At 32.2% G+C, this 22266-nt stretch overlaps 1 protein-coding gene across 1 annotated transcript in view; it reads left to right on the top strand.

Moving 5' to 3' along the window:
* The window catches only part of LOC145329374 (juvenile hormone esterase-like), an 84854-nt gene that overhangs the window by 36466 nt on the left and 26122 nt on the right, over positions 1–22266 (top strand). Inside the window, exons 12-20 of the mRNA XM_080173461.1 lie at positions 346–424; positions 1178–1253; positions 3999–4084; positions 4834–4974; positions 5922–5994; positions 6556–6707; positions 17629–17719; positions 18087–18179; positions 18458–18544. Of these exons, the coding sequence (XP_080029587.1) occupies positions 346–424; positions 1178–1253; positions 3999–4084; positions 4834–4974; positions 5922–5994; positions 6556–6707; positions 17629–17719; positions 18087–18179; positions 18458–18544 (878 nt within the window). The remainder of the gene's footprint in view (positions 1–345; positions 425–1177; positions 1254–3998; positions 4085–4833; positions 4975–5921; positions 5995–6555; positions 6708–17628; positions 17720–18086; positions 18180–18457; positions 18545–22266) is intronic.

The following is a 22266-nucleotide window of genomic DNA, read 5'->3' as shown; positions in this document are numbered from 1 at the left end:
ATATGTTTATTATACGATGCGATAAGTATCATATCCCATGTTTATGAGCGTATTAAAATAACCTTTTTGTAACAGTTGAGTTTACAGTCCAATGTCCCCTCCATGACTCAAAAAAGGATGCCTGTCTTCATCTGCAGATTTTAGTTTTATCCCTCAAAGTTCCTTGTTGATCACAAAGCCCCTCCCCCTTATTTATAAATAAATTGGAAATAAGGGGTAAGGGAACGTATGTTTGTTTATTACTTTAGGTCTTGTTAGGTTAGGTTGCAAAGGGTACTGGTTAGCCCCGCAGAGTTATATATGCTTTTCAAGAAAATTGTCAAATTATTTTTTTTTCATTTTCAGGGATTATTTTCAACGCCAGATTGTACCTATGAGGATATAAATGAGATTGGATGTATTTCAGCTTACTGTCTTCTTCCAGGTAGAAACTTTCAAATTTTATGTTTTTATGGAAAAGATTTTCCTTGTTGAAGCGAAATTTTTATACATTTAAGGTGTATACTGTGTCACTCGTCATAATAAATAGTTTGAAAGTTGATCTTATTTTTAGCTTTATGCAGGGAAAAAGGAATGATATTCTGACAAACAATTCTAAAGGAAAATTTCCCCACAACCCCTTACCCTTTTCTTCCCCTTCTTACCCATCCCTCATCAATTACATAAAAAAACAAAATATACTTCCACGTTACTTTATAGGTTTCGTGATTTTTTTTGTAAATGATTGTTAGAATAGCTACCCCTGGCTTTATGGAATACATATTGAATGTTTGTTTTATTAACTTAATTATTGTAGTGGTGTTTGCTAAGACAATGAGGCACAACGCTGCTTTAAAAAAAGTTGCTATTGAGCACTGAAACCTCCCCCTCGTATTATTAAATAAATAAAAATAGGGTGTAGGGAAGTTTTTTTTATTTTACATCCTTGCAGGGGCTCTAACCTTGCATGGCTACCCAGTACCCAACATAACCTAACCTAATATAAACTGAAGTTAATGTACCGGAACAACGATAAAAGCTCTGTAATTCAAGAAATTTTAAGGCAGATCAAATTTCATAATTTTTTCATATAAATTACACTAATTAGCAATATCTATTGTTGTTTATTTTTAGCCTTTTATATTATTTGTATTAAGCTTCATTGGAATAGATATTGCAATCCTTGTTTTTACCTTAGATGATGAGAAAATAAGCTACAAGAAGACTGATGGAAGCTGTCAAGAAGAGTTTAAACAAAATGAAATTCTGATAAGGCAGGACACAAATATTTACAAAATAATATTTTACTATTTTATTCATGCAAGACGATTATATTTAAAAAAAACAGTAAGTTTTTATGCTTAATTATTATTTTGGGTATATCGTGGCAACGCAACTTAAGATGCGATTCTTCGTATTTTTCACAGTAGCTTTTCTCCTATTTCTAGCCCCTGCGGGGGGCTCTAACCCTGCGGGGCCATTTGCCTAACCCTGTGGGGCAATCATCTCACCCAATATAACCTAACCTAACCTAAAATAACCTCTAAAAAGCCCTTAAGGGGCGTTGCCACGAAAGGGACTATTTTTAATGCTTTAGTCTCTGCATGGTTTTATGATATTCTTTTAACGATAGTCTATAAAAAGAAAGTAGTAAGGTTTTGTTGTTTAAATCTAGTTTTAGTCTTAGTATGATTTTGGACTATTTTCTGATCTAATAGTATTATATAACATTCTGTTTGTCTGTTCCTCTTTTTATGCATGAAGGTCCAGTATTTTATATCCATTTTTTTTTGTGGATATAAAGTGGGTTTTGATTAGATAACCAAGTCAAACAAAAAACTAACACTTTTATGCCCAAAAGGTCTACTTAAGTCGACTGTCCAATTTAATTATTATATTTTTAAGAAGAAAAAGTAAAAAAATATTTGCTAAGGGGATAACTTTTTTCGGGTTGATCTAAATTTGGAGTTACCCTTCCCTGAAAAAGACAGGAACCTTTCCTTGGTTTAAATCTAAGCCTAACTAAAGACGTAAAAGATCTACTGCTGATATGTTAATTATTAGTTTAATTCACAGTCCAATATCCCCTTACTCCCTGTATGTAATACATACATAAAGTTTGTAAGAGAATAAATCTACTAAATTTACAGTCTAATATCCCCTTCCTCCCTGTGTGTAATACATACATAAAGTTTGTAAGAGAATAAATCTACTAAATTTATAGTCTGATATCCCCTTCCTCCCTGTATGTAATACATACATAAAGTTTGTAAGAGAATAAATATACTAAATTTACATTCTAATATCCCCTTCCTCCCTGTGTGTAATACATACATAAAGTTTGTAAGAGAATGAATCTACTAAATTGGATGGATCTTGAGGGGTTGCCGAAAATCAATTATAAAAACTATCAATTTTGATTACCAATTTTTAGAGGTTGTTTCATATTACCAGGAAGAAAATAATTGAAACTGAGGTGCCCTAACCCTTCGGAAGGGCATATACCTGCAGTTTCTCTTCACTGCGGAACTACCTTCTACCCAATATTGAATATGACCTAACCTAACGTAAATCAAAACACTAACTCACGAAAAATCTCTCGAAATCTGCGACGTTTTTCCTGCAAATTTGGAACCATGGTATATATTGTATTTTGATAAATGTGCAAAAATAAAAGTTTGACATATCCGCGCGTCAAATTGGATTTTGCAAAACTTTTAACCAAAAGAATAGATTTATCAAGGATAACATTATTCATAAAGAAGCTTATCTAATATTTATAATTGAAAAATTCAAAATTTTATACAGAAATTAAGGAGCCAATTAAAAAAAAATATTGAAAATTATTTGTACTTTTTAAGAAAGCTTTATAAATGTCTTATGGTGGTTTTAGGCTAATTTCATGACCTTAACCACCCTATTATAGAGGCTAGAGGCGTATCAACTAGTACAGATTTACAGGAATAGGAAATTGATGAATTTCTGATCTTCTTTTAAAATTTTATGTGATGAATTCTGCCTTTTGTAGACTATAATTATTAAATATAGGTTGGAAAAATGTGTTATATGCAAATTATGTAGATAGATATGTATTTCCAACATAAGCATACAAAATGATAATGATATTATTACACATATTTGCATAATTGCGTGCATTGTTTAATACTTTCATAACCTGGGTTGGCCGTTACAAAAGCTTAAAGTACCTATTATTCCATCACCCGTTTTTTAACTATTGATATATGAAATCCAATATTTTATTTTCGTTGAAATATTTTTTTATGATCATAAGAAACGATTTTGTGTAAAACCGACGTTCTTACTGAAGTATCAAAGAGTAGCATCACTACTAAAAATGGGCAATCTCAATATTGGAATATAAAATATTCCATAAAACTTTTGTTTATACAGAGAATAGTTTTATTTCTTCAATAAAACTTACAAAATGTTATCTGTCAATATATTGGAAAAACTGTTTTGTTAAATGGTTTGTCTAACACTTTGTCTTTTATATAATAGTGGCTTCGCCCTCTACCATATTTATGATTGGCGTTTAAAACGTTTCGATGGTTTTAGAGATCTTACTGGACTATAAGCGCACACTCGACTAACATAGCTTTATATTTGTAATGTTTTTTTTAACGAAAAGAAATACTTTTTTTTCTTCTAAAAATAGGTCAACCTATTTTGTTGTTTGCTAATATGGATATTTCATGAGAAAGCATTAACAAACATATTACATTGTAAATATTATGAAACAATTCTAGTTATTTCTGCATCCTCACAACACTAAAGCAAATCCTTCATATTAAAGTAACAGGATGTCTGCCTAGGTGTATAAATGTATGTGTGTCTGTTATCAACTCTTAAACGGATGTACTGATTGTTATATAAGGGGGAAGAGTTTTCACAATTTTGTTTTCAAAAATAATTGGTTGGATGGGGATGAGAGAAAGGAATATATATATTTTTTACAGTTTAAAAAAAATAAAAATATAATTATTTGTGTGGTATTACAGTACAAGTTTGGGCCCTGTAGTTGGAAGAAAAGATAAGTTTAAGGATGAGAGATATGACCAACTAGTCCTCTACCTAGCGTTCACAGGTAAATATGACCAACTAGTTCTCTACCTAGCTTTCACAGGTAAATATGACCAACTAGTCCTCTACCTAGCTTTCACAGGTAAATATGATCAACTAGTACTCTACCTAGCTTTCACAGGTACATATGACCAACTAGTCATCTTTTATTCGTCTCTTTTATTTATTGGATTCTTTTTTACAGTAATGAAAATGTTTAGCTGTCCATCTTAAAAAGCAGCAAAGAAAATCACGTTTCCCAAAGCCGTTTTTAACGGACAGACAAACGGGCGGACATTTTGAATTATATATCTGTAAATCTAAATTAAAAGTGCTTTTTGAATAGAGGATAGATTACCAGATACAATGAATTATTTGGACTCATTCATTCCAAATTTTGTTGAAATTATTTAAATGTTGGCAAAATATTTGATTCATTTAAATATTTTACTTAAATTTAAGTTTCATAAATTTGTGGATTTCCCCATAAAAGAGATTAGTACTCAGAAACCTCCCCCTTCTTATATAGGACTATCTTAAAAATAAGGACGGGGTAATTTAGCCTTTAGAAAATTACCCCTTTCTTATTTCTAATTTATTTATAATATTAGGGGGGAGGGGGAGGTTTCTGTGCTCGCTAGGCTCTTTGAAGGAACGCACCTAAAATATCATTAAATATATATACTTAGTTTGCATAAAATTTTTTATAATGGATTTAAAAAGATTTTTTACATTTTTTAAAGGGCTAATAAAGCAATACTTTAAAATTTTAAGGTTTGCCATACGCTAGACCGCCAATTGGGCGGAACCGGTACGCCCCACCGAGGCGGGTCACGCCCTGGAAGTGTCCCCACGATGCCACCAGGCTCAGGAACAAGATGTGCCCACAAGTCAGCATTGGTCAGGAGGATGAAGGTACCAATTAGTTGACCTTTATTACCTTTATTTAGGTCTTTCACTAAAAATTCACAGGAAGTATAAGGGATAACACAATGAAAGATAGATTGATGTACATCCCACAAAATTGCCCCGCCCCGCTTGTAGTACCCGATATTTTGAGCCAACCAAAAAGATAAGGTTGTAATAATACTTTGGTTACAAGTGTAATTTACAAACCAACGTCCCCTTCTTTTCTGAAAAGTTCGACAGTTCTTAAACCTTTCCAAAGCATTTAATGTAAAAATTAAACGTGAAAAATATCAAAATACAAGTTAAAAGTCAAAAATAATTCATGTTTTTTTTTATTAATAATTTTTTTTGTATATTTCTTAATTTCTTTAATATCTACATCTTTAAGAAGGAAGATATAATATTAATGTGGCTTTGCCCCTAGCATATATGGGCATTATTGTGGGAGGAAGGGTGGCGTAAATAGCCTAAAACCTCACATGACGTATAACAATTTCTTAATAAGAACACACTTTACACAAGATTAGTTTACAATTGATCAGTATTCTTTTTCATGTCTTGGAAAAGTATTTTTGAAGGGTCTAATTGATTTATTAAGTAAAGTTTTGATTAATGAAAATAATATATTTTTCTAATAATATCAGACAAAAAGTTTATAAAGATCGTAAGAATAAAATAAAAGCATTTTTAATCTAATGTACTTTTTAAACGTAGAGGGAGTTAAACTGATTTGTTTCAAATTTGAAGGGGGTTATTATGAGGTGTTAATTTAACGCCCTCCTCCTTTAACATGTATATTCAAAATTATCTCATGAACACTAGTGTTTTTCCAGTTTGACTTCGAAACCGATTATATACGCTGGATTAGAACCATTTAACTGGAATAAACCTTATCATTTTTCTATCCCGCGGAAAGCTGTCTATAATACGACGCACTGATGATTATTGCTTAGGTCTGGTTCCTGGAAGTGTAGAGGATTGTCTGTACCTGAATGTTTATGTTCCCCAACCAAATAATTATACAGGAATACATTTATTTCAATCATTTTTCAAAATAGTCAGGGAAAATAGAATGATATTCAGATAAACAATTCGAAAGGAAAATTTCCCCACAACCCCTTGTCCTCCCCTTCTTACCCACCCCTCTTCAATTACATAAAAACAAATATACTTACACCTTACTTAAAAAGGTTTCGTGATTTTTTTGAGAATAGATTGTTAGAATAGCTACCCCTGAAAATAGTAAATTTCTTATATAGTTTACCTTGAAAAAGATGGTGCTTTCCCTTTAGTGCCTAGCGAGCAAAGTACACCCCTTATTTAAAAAAAAATTGAGAATAAGATGGATAAATAGTTTTTTCTGTTCTTTATGCATAACTCTGCCAGAGGGAGGGATGTTATTCCTATTCCTGCTGGGATACTATGTACCCAATATAACCTAATCTAAAATGACCTAAAGTTAAAATCATAGTGAGTGAAGTTATTAGTACTGAACAGGAAACTTAGTGTTAAAGCGCTAATTATTTCAAATAACCAAAAAATATTTCTCCAAATGTTGGAATGAAATAAATGTATGGTTAATCCAGGTATAGACACGGAGCGACTGCGTCCCGTTCTGGTGTACATCCATGGAGGAGCCTTCATGTTCGGATCTGGGTCTGCCTGCTGGTATGGACCTGAGTTCTGGATGATTCACGATATCGTGGTTGTCACGTTCAACTACAGGCTTGGACCTTTAGGTTTGTATTTCTCATTTAATATTCTGTATAATACATGATAGGTCTTGGGGAGGTTTTAAAACTATTTTGGAGTAGGTAACTCCACCCAACGAAGAGAAATCGCCCTGATATTCACCTAAATATATTTTGTATCTTTTTAAAACTAAAATTTAAAAATGAGGGATGTCTCCCTTTACCATCCCCAAGTGCCCCTAAAGACCTATAAGGGGCGTAGCCGCTAATAAAAGATAATTCAATAATAAAAAATTCTTTTCTTTTGTAATTCTACCTGTCATTGTTGTGATGTCTGTCATTATTGTATTGTCATTCAAAACTGAAGGCCGATGTCTGGAATCTTTATTTATTTCCTGGGATACCATGGATAGGTCAATAGGCAATAGTTTTTTTTGTATTGCACTGTATTATAGACGGCTTTAGGTGGTTAGTAGGATGAAAATTACCCCGTGAATTCCAATTACGATTGCCAAAAGAATAGGATTATCATTATGGCAGCCATACTGGAAAATTTACTAAAGTTAATTAAATGTTAGGGGTCAGGTAGGGAGGGAGAGACATTTGGCTGTTTTTTACACTAGTCCTTAAAGTTTTATAATAACGTTTTCTTATTCGTTGGTTTAACAACCTTGGGGACTTCAATTGAATTATGACTGGTTGATTCATTTAGTTCAGTGTCCAAACTAGTTGTAATGTACAGCAGGGTTAATCTTGTGTATCATCATTGGAACATACATCAATTTTTTGGCCCTTGTCTTATCCATTTAGATCCCTCTGGGGGGCAGGGGGTGATTTGATACACAAGTTGATGAATTTGATTTTTTAAGTGCCTTTAATTAGATTTTTTAATAGACAGCCGAATAATATTTGTTTTCTGTTAAAATCCAATATTTTTTCATTGATTTGACCATTCTTAGAGTCTTGATTTTTTCTTTTCTTTACACCTATTGTTATTCTAATATTATTATTTGATCACATAAATATATATTTATATAAATATTGACAGTTTCCCATCCACTTTATCTTAGGAGGATTTACCTACTCAGCTTATTCATACTTGCATATTAAGTCAGTTTTCTCATTACAAGCTTTAGCCTTTCAATGTTTTGGAGATTTTATAAAGATATATCTAATGATTGTAAACAAAACTACCCCCTCTGAAGACTAAAATATCTGGTTAAAAAGATATAGATTAAATAGTTTTAAACCGAAAAATCAATAATTCAATATAAGTTTAATTTTGCTGGTGGGTTGAACATTTATTTATATGGGGAATTATTATTGTGTATAAACTTTTTTTTTTACCTAATTTGATGTCTCATTGGTCATATTGTACAGTCTAATTGTACAATAGTCAGGGCGGGATGGGATATTGGACAGTCTAATTGTACAATAGCCAGGGCGGGATGGGATATTGTACAGTCTAATTGTACAATAGCCAGGAAGGGATGGGATATTGTACAGTCTAATTGTTAAATAGTCAGGGAGGGATGGGACATTGGACTGGAAATAACACTGATACACAAACTTTTATAGCCACATTATCGTATTCATTGACTCTAAAAACTTTGGGTACCTTTAGTGAATTTTTTTATTGGTATGTTTCAAAGTAGAGTGTCCAAACTATTCAGCCAATTATTTTGATCTACATAAGGGGTAATCTTGTTTGATGCATATCACTTTATCGTCCATTGTCTTATCTCTTAAAATCCCAATAGTACACATTGAATATAAACGTGCACAGGAATTTGATAGAGGATTGTATAGGATGAGGGTACATTTTTTTCTACAATTCTCTTTTTTTATGCGTTAAATAACTGTTATACATTTTGAACAATTATTCAATGGTCTGTATTCCTTATGAGTTACTTATTTTAAGGACTTTAATTTATTTCCCTCAAAGGGCCTCTCTAGTGCAGCACTGAAACCCCTCCAGCCCCTTATTTTAAAATGAATTGAAATAAGGGGAGGGATAAGGGGTGTATTTCCCCCCAGGTCTAGCCTCTACAGGGGGCCATAACTCTGCGGACCTACCAAGTGCCTTATGTAACCTGACTTTGTCTGATCTAAAGTAAACACACACAAAAAACACCTTTTATATTTTTAATTTATTTATAATAATAAGAGGGGGGGGGGGGGGGGGTTCTGTGCTAAACAATGCATTTGTGGGGAAAACTTGTCAAATATTTTGTATTTGACCAGAGAAATACCAATTTGCTACATCTGTTTCAATCAAAGAAAAATCAAATTACCAGAAAATAAGAAAATAAAGAGAACGAGAACAAAAAGATATTTTGTCTGACATTTGTATTATACAGTTAGAATAAGAATATTATTAATTCTTTTACATGTTTATTGTTATTAATAATTCAGAGTAGCTTTGCCTTTAGCATTTAGTGAATTAATCAGTTCGAAAGATGGTTCCTTTCCCTAAAAAAACGCGCTTTACTGTATATCAGAGGCATGTACAACGATTTACCAGTGAAACAGTTTAAGAGTTAAAAAAGGGAGAAAATTATTTTAAGAGTAGGGGCGGGTTAATAATTCAATTTAAATTTAAATTTAAGATATTTTCGTCGAAGGAATGATCTAAATTATTTAAACTAAATCTGCCAAGGACTTGTATAATATTACGTTGTAAAGCAAAGGTGAAGATATTAATAAATACGCATACGTTCTACAACTATTATTTGATAGAGAGATAAAAATAAAATAAAAAAATACATCACGAAAAAGTTTGGACTAGGTTAAAATATAGAAGTGCTTAACCTTTTTTGTTTGATATTTTGTTCATCCTTTGCTAAACCTTTTCTCAATTTATTAAGTTAAAATGAGTAGTAGTGTCAGTTTTATCCTTATAATGGGTTTAACCATGGAAAAGGGGATGGATACATAGAAGATAAATATTTACATTTCTCGCATTACATGAAAAATTGTTGATGTATTTGGATAACAAAATTGGATGAACAGTTCTGTCATTGTTTTATATGTTTTGTAGGAGGGATGTGATCATTCTATTACAAGTTCCTGGTGTTTAGTGCAAAATTTTTAACATATTTTTTTCGAAATGGATGTAGAATATACGTGGATATTAAGATAAGGGAAAATAGTCGCCAATTTAGGTTACTATTTCTCCTATCACTTATTGGTCAGTAAGTGAGGTAATGATGGGGTAAAGAGGTAAATGGGGAGGGGCAGATCGTTAGTTTAGCCAGTTACAAGTTTCACTGATAGCTTGGTGTAAGATCCAAGTAATAATAAAATCCATTTTCGACGATTTTCAAATTTTTTAGTATTTCTATAGAATATTTTACAACATTTTTGGAATAACTCAGTTCCTGTTAAAAATGTAAAATGGAAAAAATCAATTCGCAAGTATCTCCCCTGCTCCCCCCCCCCCCTTTTAGAATATTTACATCATTGGCATATCGGTGTATCCCTGTCTCTCAAGTTCCAAATATTTGATGGTAAAGATAATAAATGATGATAGGTCACCTACAATGTTAAAAGGATACCTAAAATAATGATTTAAAATAATTATAAATATTTTTTTCTTGCGGTTCAAAGTTTAAATCAGAAATCCTTTATTTAGACATAATCCCTTTTTGAAAAAAGTAAAAATATGTAGATATTGGTTATTTGTAAAAGCTAACTTTTTCTATACCGAGATAGAATCAAAAGGACATTAGGATGTAAAAAAAAAAGTTTAAAAATGATTACTATCTTTAATGTATCACTTTTTCTTGTCCGTGATGTGCATTGTCATTTCTTAGTGTCTTTATATGATTGATGGCTGGATGTTAAATTCATATTTCTCAATACAAAATTTTAATTTAAACCCCGAACCACTTCATTATGCAATCTACATTTTCCTGGATATTTTGTGTACGGTAGTCCATAAGTGTACAGCTTTACAGTACATTGTTTCTATTTGTTAAAGCAACACGTATGATAAAAGAAAAAGATTATTTTTAAAGTAAAATGCTTATATTTCAATCAAAATCTATATTTTTTTATTTTTTACCGATCCACGTCATTATGCAAATCAAAAGAAAATCAATGAGAAAACGTTTGTTTTGCACTTTTCTCCACTTTTAAAAAATAATTCTGATAAAATAACAATTTTTTAAGGGATTTATGCATTAATTATAATGAAAAACAGTTTAAGGTAGATTTTAATGATTTTTCTTAATAAGAAATAATTGAAAAAAAAGAAATTCTATCCCTATCACTTTAGAGGACAGCTGCTGACCCCCAGTATTATGGATGAAGCTAAATACATGTTAAAGATAAAAATTACCAGGAAAAGTATACAAAAATGTTTTTTGATGTGTTAAAAAAATCCATTTTAAAATCTTGATTTTGAGGATGATGGCCTTTAAGATGCTCTTACTGGTGGTGAAGATGAGCTAAATGTTATCTAAGTACATGACCATTACAACAACTTGTCTATTAACCTATGTACCATTTTTTGTAGTCATAGCAGCCTCCAGTGGAGCCTCTCGACATGTAATATAACCATTATCTAAAAACTACATTATTTACTTTATGAATTTTATTAATTAAACTTGCATTTTTTTTATTTTTTAATATTGCTTGGCTGGAGGCTGCTATGACTACAAAAATTGGACCATAGTTCAATATATAAGTTTTCTTCAAGGGCATGCACTTTGATAACATTTAGCTCACCAATACCACCAGTAAAAGCATCTTAAAGGCCATCATCCTCAAAATCAAGATTTTAAAATGGATTTTTTTAACACATCAAAAAACATTTTTGTATACTTTTCAGGCAAATTTTTATTTTTTACATGTATTTAGCTTCATCCATAAGACTGGGGGTCGGCAGCTGTCCTCTAAAGAGATGGGATAGAATTTCTTTTTTTCAATTATTTCCTATTTAGAAAAATCATTAAAATCTACCTTAAACTGTTTTTCATTATAATTAATGCATAAATCCCTTTAAAAATTGTTATTTTATCAGAATTAATTTATAAAAGTGGAGAAAAGGGCAAAACAAACGTTTTCTCATTGATTTTCTTTTGATTTGCATAATGAAGTGGATCGGTAAAAAATAAAAAAATATAGATTTTGATTGAAATATAAGCATTTTACTTTAAACAGAATCTGTTTCTTTTATCATACGTGTTGCTTTAGCAAATAGAAACAATGTACTGTAAAGCTGTACACTTATGGTCTACCGTAGACAAAATATCCAGGAAAATGTAGATTGCATAATGAAGTGGTTCGGGGTTTATAAGTAAAAGGTAGAAATTGATTGAAGAATGGTTTTTAATTTTAATCACGAAACCTTTTGTTATTAGAGTGGTTTTTGAATCTTTTATTTTGTACTAATAATTAGTACTCTAATCTGGATTAAGTTTGATCTAAAAAAAATTTTCTTTTAAATTATATTCTTTATTCCTGTATTCTGTATTTCAGGTCTTTATACCTGTAAAATTACAAGATTTAACTTACAAAAATCTAAAATAGTTACTTTTACATTTCATATTTCATTTTTTTACCATATTACTCATCCATAATAGTTAAATTTACATTTCTTATTCATTTTTTTGCAATATCTACACACTAGTGACTGCGCCCATATCATCTATGTGTTTGTTTTTGGTTAGGTAGGGAGATGGCAAAACTATAACCCAAAAAAACATCCCTAGACCTATGTAAAGCTTTCCTAGAATTATAAACTCAATCGGTTGTAGTTATTTGAATCTAAAGCTTTAGATAAAAAACCTTACTACTTTATGTAATAGGATAAACCTTCAGACACACAAAAACACACACACACACCCATACACTCACACACACACATACCCACCCACCCACACTCACACACACTAAACTCTTAACACAGATCTGTAAGCATGAAAGATAAATGAAGTTTTAAACTCTGCGATAAAATTAGAGAGAAATGGATAAGTTAAAAAGTGTTCAGATAAAAAAAAAATTATTGAAAAAATAATTTGTTAAGCATTAACTGGATCATGAAAAGAAAAAGAAGTAGCGGGTTTCGTCGTATTTTCACAGTAGAGTTTGAAAGGTTATTTTAGGTTAGGTAAATGTTAATGATTGCCCCGCAGAGACAGGAAATAGGAAAACTACTGTTAACATACGACGAAACCCGTTAATTCGTTTACTTTACATGATCCTAATAAACTTTAAAAATTAGATTTAAAAGCTACATTAGTAACTTTTGTTTATTTTCTGGGATTTAAACTTAACTCAGATATGTATATTTACTATTTATATCACTAGCGGCTTCGCCCCTAGCCTCTAGGGGCTTTGCCCCAAGAGATGAAAAAAAAAGTTAAGATGAAATTCGTAAAAAAAAATAAGAATATCTAAAATAAGGATATTTCCTACAAAAAAAGGACCAAGGATATCTCCTACAAAAAAAAGGGGGGGATTTTTTTGTTTTTTGGGGGGTTGGGGGTGTCCCACCCCCCAAGAAAATAGCCTAAAACCACCACAGGACCAGTAGGTATATTCCCTGAAGAGTAGAATCCGTTAGGTTCAATGGTTACCGAGATCTTAAGCTTCAGACGGACGGACGGACAAACGGACGGACAGACAGACATCAAGCTACTTTGTATTATAAGATAAAAGGTCAAAAACTTTTGTCTTTTGATTTGTGAATTTGCATACATATCATTTTATCCCAGGACAAACCTGAACACATTTTGTGCTGAACCCTTTGCCCCAGTGAAGCTGATAAATTGATGTTTAAGAACATTTTACACTTTCAGAGTTGCGGAACTTTACTCTAACTTTGCAATAAATCTTCCTGGACGGGATATACTATACAGTCTTCAGACAACGAATTGCACGACCTTTGTCTGAAAGTCCTTACTGTAAATGTTAATGAATTGCACCTGTTTCGGGCCAAGGCTATCTCCTATTAATCCCGCGCACTAAACATTTTAGCAGTAGGAACCATTTTATTTAGGATGAGTTCGAACCTACCACCTACCAAATAACGAGATGATGCACTAAGTTTTTTTTGCCAAAGTCGCGGTTTAAAAATAGAAATATAGAATGAAACGTAGTTCTTGAATTTTCAGTATACATTTTATTAGCAGCTTCGCCTCTTAAAGCTTCTTTCGCCAGCGGTAAGCGAGATCTTTCGACACATCATGTCTCTTACATATACAAATTAGATAAAATCTTCAAAATGGAACACCTAATATAATATAGAGGTTACCCAAACAATAGATAGATACTCGTAATATCTACTTTAAAGGGATTCCCCTAGATGTTTCTAATTGTCTGGATCCAAATCTCTGGTTTACATTATCACAATTTCCTATTTTAGAACCTTTAACATCAAGAAAGTATTATCTTCTCTCTACTTTTAATTTAAAATGGATGTAGAATACGTGGATATTATGACAGGGGAATTTTTGTAGTCAATTTAGGTTGCTAATGTAGTCCTCAGATATTTGTCAATACGTTCCTGCATGATCAGAGGAGGTTAAAGTCATTAGGGGGATGAGGGGGGTATAAATATTAAATATATTAGCCAGCTGAGAAAAACATTTTATCAGGGTATGCGAGATAATCTCACAATATCCACGTATTCTATTTACATTTATAATTTATAGTAAATTCTGGTTAAAAAAAAGATAAAAAAGCAAGAAATAACTTAAAGGTTCAGTAAAGCTTTAAAAAATAAAAACAATTCATGCAGCTTTGAATTAATTCTTATAAAACAGTAACAGGATGTCTGTGTGTCTGTCTATTTGTACCGAAAAATCTCACTAACTGCTGAATCGATATGGTTCTCCCTTACAATGTAGCTTCTCATGTAGGTCCCAGGGAGGTTCATATCTATTTTGGAAGAGTGTTTCACCTATTAAAACTAAATTCAAAATTGGAGTGGGGGTTAAAGTTACAGTCCAATATCTCCTCCTTCCTGATAAAAAATAAAGATGGTACATTTACCGACATGAAAGATTTGAAGAATAGATTCTTAATAATAAATCTTTTATTAATTGTTCATTAAAAATGAAAAGAGCACAAAAAGCTTTTATTAGATCAAGAGAAATAGTTCTATTGTTTTCAAATATAATAGAAAATAGTTTGATAGAATCATTATATTTATACTTTTTTACATTTAGGGTAAATCCGACTACACGTAACGGTTATCTCTGGTTGTTTAACAACAACTTTTACTTTTTATAAATATTCATCATAATTCTTAGCATTGTGATTCTTAGAACTATAAGGTACAATGCTATGATAAATCTAAAGTATGTACTTTAGCAATTTCACTACAGATTTGCAACAAATTTTTAATTCTAACAAAAAATACACATTGATTGACAACGCATATGTTCAATGGTCATAAAAATGAAAAAGAAACAGAGAAAATATGTGATTATGAAATAATACAAGATCACGAAACCTTTCTAAAATAAAGAGAGGGGTAGGTTTCTGGTAGAATCCGTAAAGGTGTGTGTTTTATGGCTTTAAATAGTAGTAGAACGATAATATTCACTAAATATGTGTATTTCTAATTGAAAAGAACTATAGACAATTTTTTTTTAAAAGTTAGCATACATTATTATCGTTCTACTACTGTTTTTTACTTATAACACATAACCTTTACGGATTTTACCAGAAAGCTACCCCTCTCTTTGTCATGTATCAGTACCAATAGACTGAAAGGCAGATATATAATAAAAGCGCTTTGGTAAGGGGTATCTTCACCATAACAATCAGTACTGTATCATAAAAATCAGCAGAGAAAATCACGTCTCCCCCACATTGTTACGGACGGACTGACCGACAAAATAAATTACAGAATAGCTTCAGTTCTTAAAAAGAATTTAAGAATTATTGATTATAGAACTTCGATAAAGTTTTAAAGTAAGTGAATTTGATTCTTTGTATATTTTAGTGTGTGAGTGTGTGTATACATATATAAGTAACAGGATGTCTGTGTGCTTGTTGTGGTATTATCCTCTTAGAAATTTTTTTTTCAATATTGAAAATTTGAGTACCCCCCCCCCCCCCCCCCGACAGCGAACTATGAACTCTGGCCGCAGCGCTCGGCTCCCTAGCCTGCCTAGCCGCAGCGCTCGGCCCCCTTGCCTGCCTAGCCGCAGCGCTCGGCCCCCTTGCCTGCCTAGCCGCAGCGCTCGGCTCCCTAGCCTAAAACCTAACCTAACCTAAAATAGTTGTTCGTCGGTAGTCGGGGGGGGGGGGGGGGGGGGGGGGTACAAAATTGAAAAAAATTGAGAAAAAATTTTCTAAGAGGATAACGCCCTTGTTGTCTGTCTGTTCAGCAAAGAATCTCCCTAACCGCTGAACCGATATGGTTCCCCTTTACAATAAAGCTTCTCAAGAGGAGTGGCTCTAGAAAAATTCAAAAACCACTAATTTTTATGCATATAGACCTATTGTGTGTAGTTAAGATTTTAATGAGTCAGAGTATTTGATTGCACGAACTTTTTTTTTACAGTACCTAATGTTGTAAGGTATTATGATGACAATGGTATTCCCCCCTATTCATACTATTAAGGGTCATGTGACTGACATAGTAGTTTATCAAGTATATCAAAACACCATTTTTATGACACAACTTAGAGCAAGATTTGAACTTAATAAACTCTCATCAAAAGCACTATAAAAGCGTCTCGCTTTTCTGGCTGTCGTGATGTAATAGTCGATGCTTTAACATGAAGTGCCAGTTGAGCACTGATAATTTATCTCCTCATTTTGGAAATGAATTGAAAATAAGGGGTAGCATTTTTCCTATGCTTAACCCTTGTGGGGAAGCCTAACCCAGCAAGGCTACAAAATATTAAATTCAACCTAACCTAACCTTACCTAAAATAATTATAAAAAGAAGAACTAAACTCCATCATTTTAAATTTATCAAAAGGTAATGGGGAGAGGTATCAGTGTTTGACAAGGTACTTTGTGCGAAATCACCAAATTACATGAAACTGCGTCTCGCTTTTCTGTCTGCCGTGATGTAGGCAGGATTAATGTTGGGGAGTCAAACTTTTGGATTGAATTTGAATTGCTTCCACAGAAATTGAATGGAGATCCATCTTGGAAAATTGGATTTCTCAAGTCTATTCAACTTGTTGATTTTTCTTTTTTTCTTTTGTAAGCGCAGCTACTGTATAAAATAAATTGTAGTGCTGTTAATCTACAGGGAAGGGAGATAGGGAAAATGGACTCTAAATTATAGTATTCCAAAAAGTTTCATAAACATGATACATCATTCGTTGGCTGGGGTACCTATATAAAATCTTGATTGTCCATAAAGCAGTGTCCACAATTTTCAAAAGGGATTATTTTTTCTCTCACAATTTAATTAGAGCACTTTGAATTATATCCATTGTCTTATCCCTTAAAATCTATAACTTTGAAAATAACTATACGTTTATTCGTTATTTCCGGACTGTCCTTGTCATTCTATTGTAAAACATTTTAAATTGAAACTAATCTCAATTTAAAAGTAACAATAGAAGAGATGAAAGAAATTCAGAATGAATAAATAAATCTTTTTTAGAAGCAAAGCTACTCTATAATTTCTTTGTCTTTTCGCCAGTCCATCAAATTAGTGGTTAACACTATTGAGGCAGTGTGATTTTCTTGGATGCTATTAATGATAGACAGCTTTAAGTCTTTGGAATTATTCCCTAAACCAGTGAATATCCAGTATTTAATTTACTTGGTTCGTCGGTATGTTCAAAAGACAAAAATGCTTATTTTTATATCTGTTCAGTATTTTTTTCCTACAATTTATCGCAAATTATCTCTCTTTTTTTATGACACCTGAAAATCTGCTCTATTACTCACTTTTTCCGCTTGTCCATTCATGATATTTTATACATTTCTTTATGTCTGTCATAATGCAAAGCATCTAAATAATTAATAAATCTATTTTTTTCAGGCTACTTGTCTCTTGGTAACAAGGATATACCTGGGAATGCTGGCATGCTGGATCAGGTTCAGGCCCTGCAATGGATCCAGGAAAATATTAGGTAACTATTTAATTTTGTGCCTTGTTGGGTTAAGAAAATAAGGAGGTTCTTAGTGTTAGGCCCTCGCAGTGGTTAGGTATGAATAGGAAAAAAACTATTTTGGTGAATTTCTATCCAATTAATTTTAATGATGGTTCAGATTCAGTCACTTAAAGGCAACAATAACTGAAACGTGTTTTTTTTTTACAAAAAATAAAGTTACGGATTTCAGTTGTTCATTTTTATGTTTCCTTTTAGTACCCTCACCTAAACATTCCCTAGGTCTATTAAGAAGCTTCACTGTAAGGGATAACCTTCGGTTAGCTAGATTTTAAGCTGCACACAGCCACACAGATATTCTGTCACTTTTATGATATTATTTGTTAAGATCATATGGAGGGGATCCAACCCAAGTGACATTAATGGGCCAGAGTGCCGGAAGTTTTTCAGCGACCTACCATCTTGTTTCACCTTTGTCAAGGTACGTTGACATTTTAGCAGATTTTTTTGTGTGCAAAAATCATGTTTAATCATTTCTAGACATGTCCGTGTAATTTTCTCGGCTCCTTTTCAAGATAGACGCCCGAAATTTTTAGGGATTAAATAAGTTTACATTCTGCATATTTCTATCAAGTTTCATTGAGAATTACTTATTGGTTGGGGAGCTATTGCGATTACGAGTCTTAAAATTAATTTGCAATTAAATATGATGCTTAAAATTTAATTGTCATTATTTTTAAGAATGAGTTTACATTTCAGGGGTTTGTTTAAGAGAGTAATAGCCCATAGTGGAGTGGGGGGATTTTCTCCCAGCTACCATCAATACTCTACAGATCAAGCTGTTAGGTAATACTTGTAGATAGATAGATGGATAGCTGTTGAATATAGATAGATAGATGGATAGATGTATGTATGCATTTATGGATGTATGGATGGATACTGGATAGATTAAAAGATTGAAGGGTAAATGGATGTATATTTGGAAGGATGAAAGGATCAGATGGATAAATAAATGAATGAAGGCAGACAAATAGATGAAAATATTTAATAGAAGGATGGATTGATAGAAAATAGATTGTTGGATAAATAAATGGGTGGGGAGATGATTGGATTGGATAGATAGATGGATTGATGGATTTAAATTAAATGGAAATATAAAAAAATAGCAAGATTTATGGATGGAAGGATGGATATATTAAATGACAGGTTAATGGATAGTTTTATGGATAGATGGATGGATAGATATTTGGATAGATGGATAGATAAATGGATGGATATATGGATGTATAAATGGATAAATAGATAGATGGATAGATGGATTAATAAATGGAAGGAAAGATTGAAGGATAGATAGATAAACAGATGGATTGATGGATGGATAGATGGATGGTAAGATGGATGGATAGATGTAAGGAAATGTGGATATATAAATTGTTTGCTAGATGGATATATTTATATATAGACAGATAGATAGAAGGATAGAAAATTCATAAAACTAAAGACCACAATATTACTAGTTTTCATCAGCTATTTACAATTTTTAGTCCAACCTGAATAAAGTATAGACTTATGAAAGTCATGTACAACCAACCAGTTAAAATGTATTTGGGTCACTTTATCTGAGTATATGCAAGGGATGTATGGAAAATAATATTTTAACATTAATCACAAAAATTTTTGAAATCAAAATAATACATATATACTACCCCGTCCCGGATTTGAAAAATTTTGTTAAAATTTTTGCCCCCAGCCAAAATATGGTTGATTTATGCATAAAAATGACCCATGCAAAATATTTTTTCTGTAATGCAAAAATTGCGATGGTACAAGCACTGCAAAGTTTTTAAAATCTGCAAAAAACCCTGTTTTTATGGCTTTTTTGGGGCTTTTGTACCATCCCAATTTTAAAGACTTTTACAAAATTTCAATTCAAGTGTGTTGATATATACCTGAAATTTACCAAAAAAAATGGGGGCAGTCTCAATTATAACATATGAAGGTGTAGCAAGTAATCTTTCAAATACAAAATTGTCAAATTGCATACATATATAATAGGATTGGGCCGAATACTTTTTTGGACGGATACTGAATATCTGGCTGATTTATAATGCCAAATATCCGGCAAATAAATGTTATTTGGCCTGATATCCAGTTATTCGACCGGATATCCGGTTATTTGGCCGGATATCCGGTTATTCGGCCAGATATCCGGTTATTCGGCTGATGTTCTTTCATTCGGCCAGATATCCGGTAATTTGCCATATAACGATTATCTGTCATTAGAAATCAACCGGATATCCGGTATCCAGCCAAAAAAGTATCAGCCCAACCCTATTATATATGTATGCAATTGTTTCTTCTTTACAGTAAAGTTTCTGATAGATCCAGGGAATGTTTCAGTTATTACCACTTAAATAAAATTAGAGGTTCGACCCTTCTCTCAGGTGCCCAAGAGTCCTTTAGGAGCGTTACCGCTAGAAAGTACTATGGAGAAGCTCTTCTTGTGAAAATTAGATAATTTTTAACATTATCTTTTTATATGTCATTATTCATTGTTTATTTCTGTTAATTTGTATTAAGGTGGCCAATATAAACTATCTTAACCTGACCTTATATAATTAAGAAACAAACTAGAAAGTATCCCTTCCTTTTTTCAAGGTCGGAAGATGGGGGGGGGGGGTATGTGCTCGACTTGGCACTTGGGAAACTGGCAATAATTTGCATTAAACTTACGTCTTCAATATATCAAAAACTAAAGCTATAAAGCAGAAGTACCGATTGCAGAGTTGCTACACTTTCTAAACCCTTATTGTTGCAGGAATCATCAACCAAAGTTTTCAATCAAAAAATTTCAACTTGCTTAGATTAAATAAAAGAGCTAACCTTTACGGAGTTCGTTCAGACTCATATTATAGAAAAGATTTGCATTTAATAAGTATCAGAAATAGATTGGACAAAATAGGCCGTTTAATACACTAGTCCCAAAAGTTTGAAAATAATTCTTATTCGTTAACTTTGGGGACTTTCAATAAATTTTGATGGATTGGTTTATTAATTTGAGTGTTCAATCGTTTCTACCACTAATTTTAATCTACAGAAGGGTTAATTTTGTGTATTATTAATGGGGATGTACATCCATTCATCAGCCATAGTCTTATCCCTTAGATCATTAAGTAACATGTTATTTCTTGTTATGTAATAAAAATGAAAGTGTTATTATTAGACTTTAGGTACAGGGATCTAGAGGGATAAGACAATGGCTGATAAATTTATTTGTATATCCCATGATGATATACAAACTGGCCCTTTTTTGTTGATTACATAGTGGTTGAAACGTTTGATCACTAAACCTAATGAACCAACCAATTAAAACTCAACAAAAGTCTCCAAAGTTGTTGAGCCAAGAAATAAAAAAATGTTATTATAAACCTTCCGGGACTAGTGTATTAAACAGCCCAATGTCACCTCCCTCCCTAGTTATTATTAGACTTGTGATACACTCTTGTATAGTTCAGGGAGGGAGGGGACATTGAGCTGTTTATTAAATTAGTCCCCAAAGTGTTATAACGGTGTTTTCTTACATTTGGGTTAAAACATTGGGGAAATTCAGTAAATTTTATTTGGTTGATTTATTAAGTTGAGTGTTTAAAAGTTTCAACTTCTAGTCTTAATCTACAGAAGGGATAATTTTTTGTATCATTATTGGGGACATTGTCTTATCCCTTTAGATTCTTGAATAACATGTTATTTCTTGTTATGTAATAAAAATAAAATTGTTTCAGTTATTATTAGACTTTGGGTACAGGTATCTAGATAGAGAAGACAATGGCTGATAAATGGACGTGTATATACCCCATGATTATTCACAAACTTACCCTTTCTGTTGATTACAATAGGTGGTAGGAACGTCTTATTAAACCAATTAAAATTTCAAACAATCTAAAAGGTTGTTGAGCAGACAAATGAAAAAGTTTTTAAAACTTCGGGGACTAGTGTAATTAACAGCCCATTGTGCTCTGCCTCCCTAGTTATTATTAGACTTTTGGTACATACTGGTATAATTCAGAGAGGGAGGGAAAATTGGACTGTTTATTTCACTTGTCCCCAAAGTTTTATAATTGTTTTTCTAATTCATTAGGTTAACAACTTTTGAGAATTTTATTGAATTTTGATTGGTTGGTTTATTAAGTTAAGTGTATAAACGTTTCAACCGCTAAGTTTAATCTACAGAAGGGATAGTTTTGTGCATCAAACTTATATAATAGAGGTAGACCGGATACTTTTTTGGCCGGATACCGGATATCCGGATGATTTAAAATGCAACATATTTGGTATCCGGCAAATTACCGGATATCCGGTCGAATAACCAAATATCCGGCCAAATTACCAGATATTTGCAAGATATCTGGCCAGATGACGAATATCCGGCATTATAAATCAGCCAGATATCCAATATCCGTCGAAAAAAGTATCTGGCCCAACCCTATTATATATGTATGCAATTTGACAATTTTGTATTTGGAAGATTACTTGCTACACCTTCATATGTTATAATTGAGACTGCCCCC

The sequence above is a fragment of the Acartia tonsa genome, chromosome 10 (genome assembly GCF_053477335.1).
Source record: "Acartia tonsa isolate MP-2025a chromosome 10, ASM5347733v1, whole genome shotgun sequence".
NCBI lineage: Eukaryota > Metazoa > Arthropoda > Copepoda > Calanoida > Acartiidae > Acartia > Acartia tonsa.
Note: the sequence above shows the minus strand (reverse complement) of the source record. Positions and strands in the feature narration are given on the sequence as shown.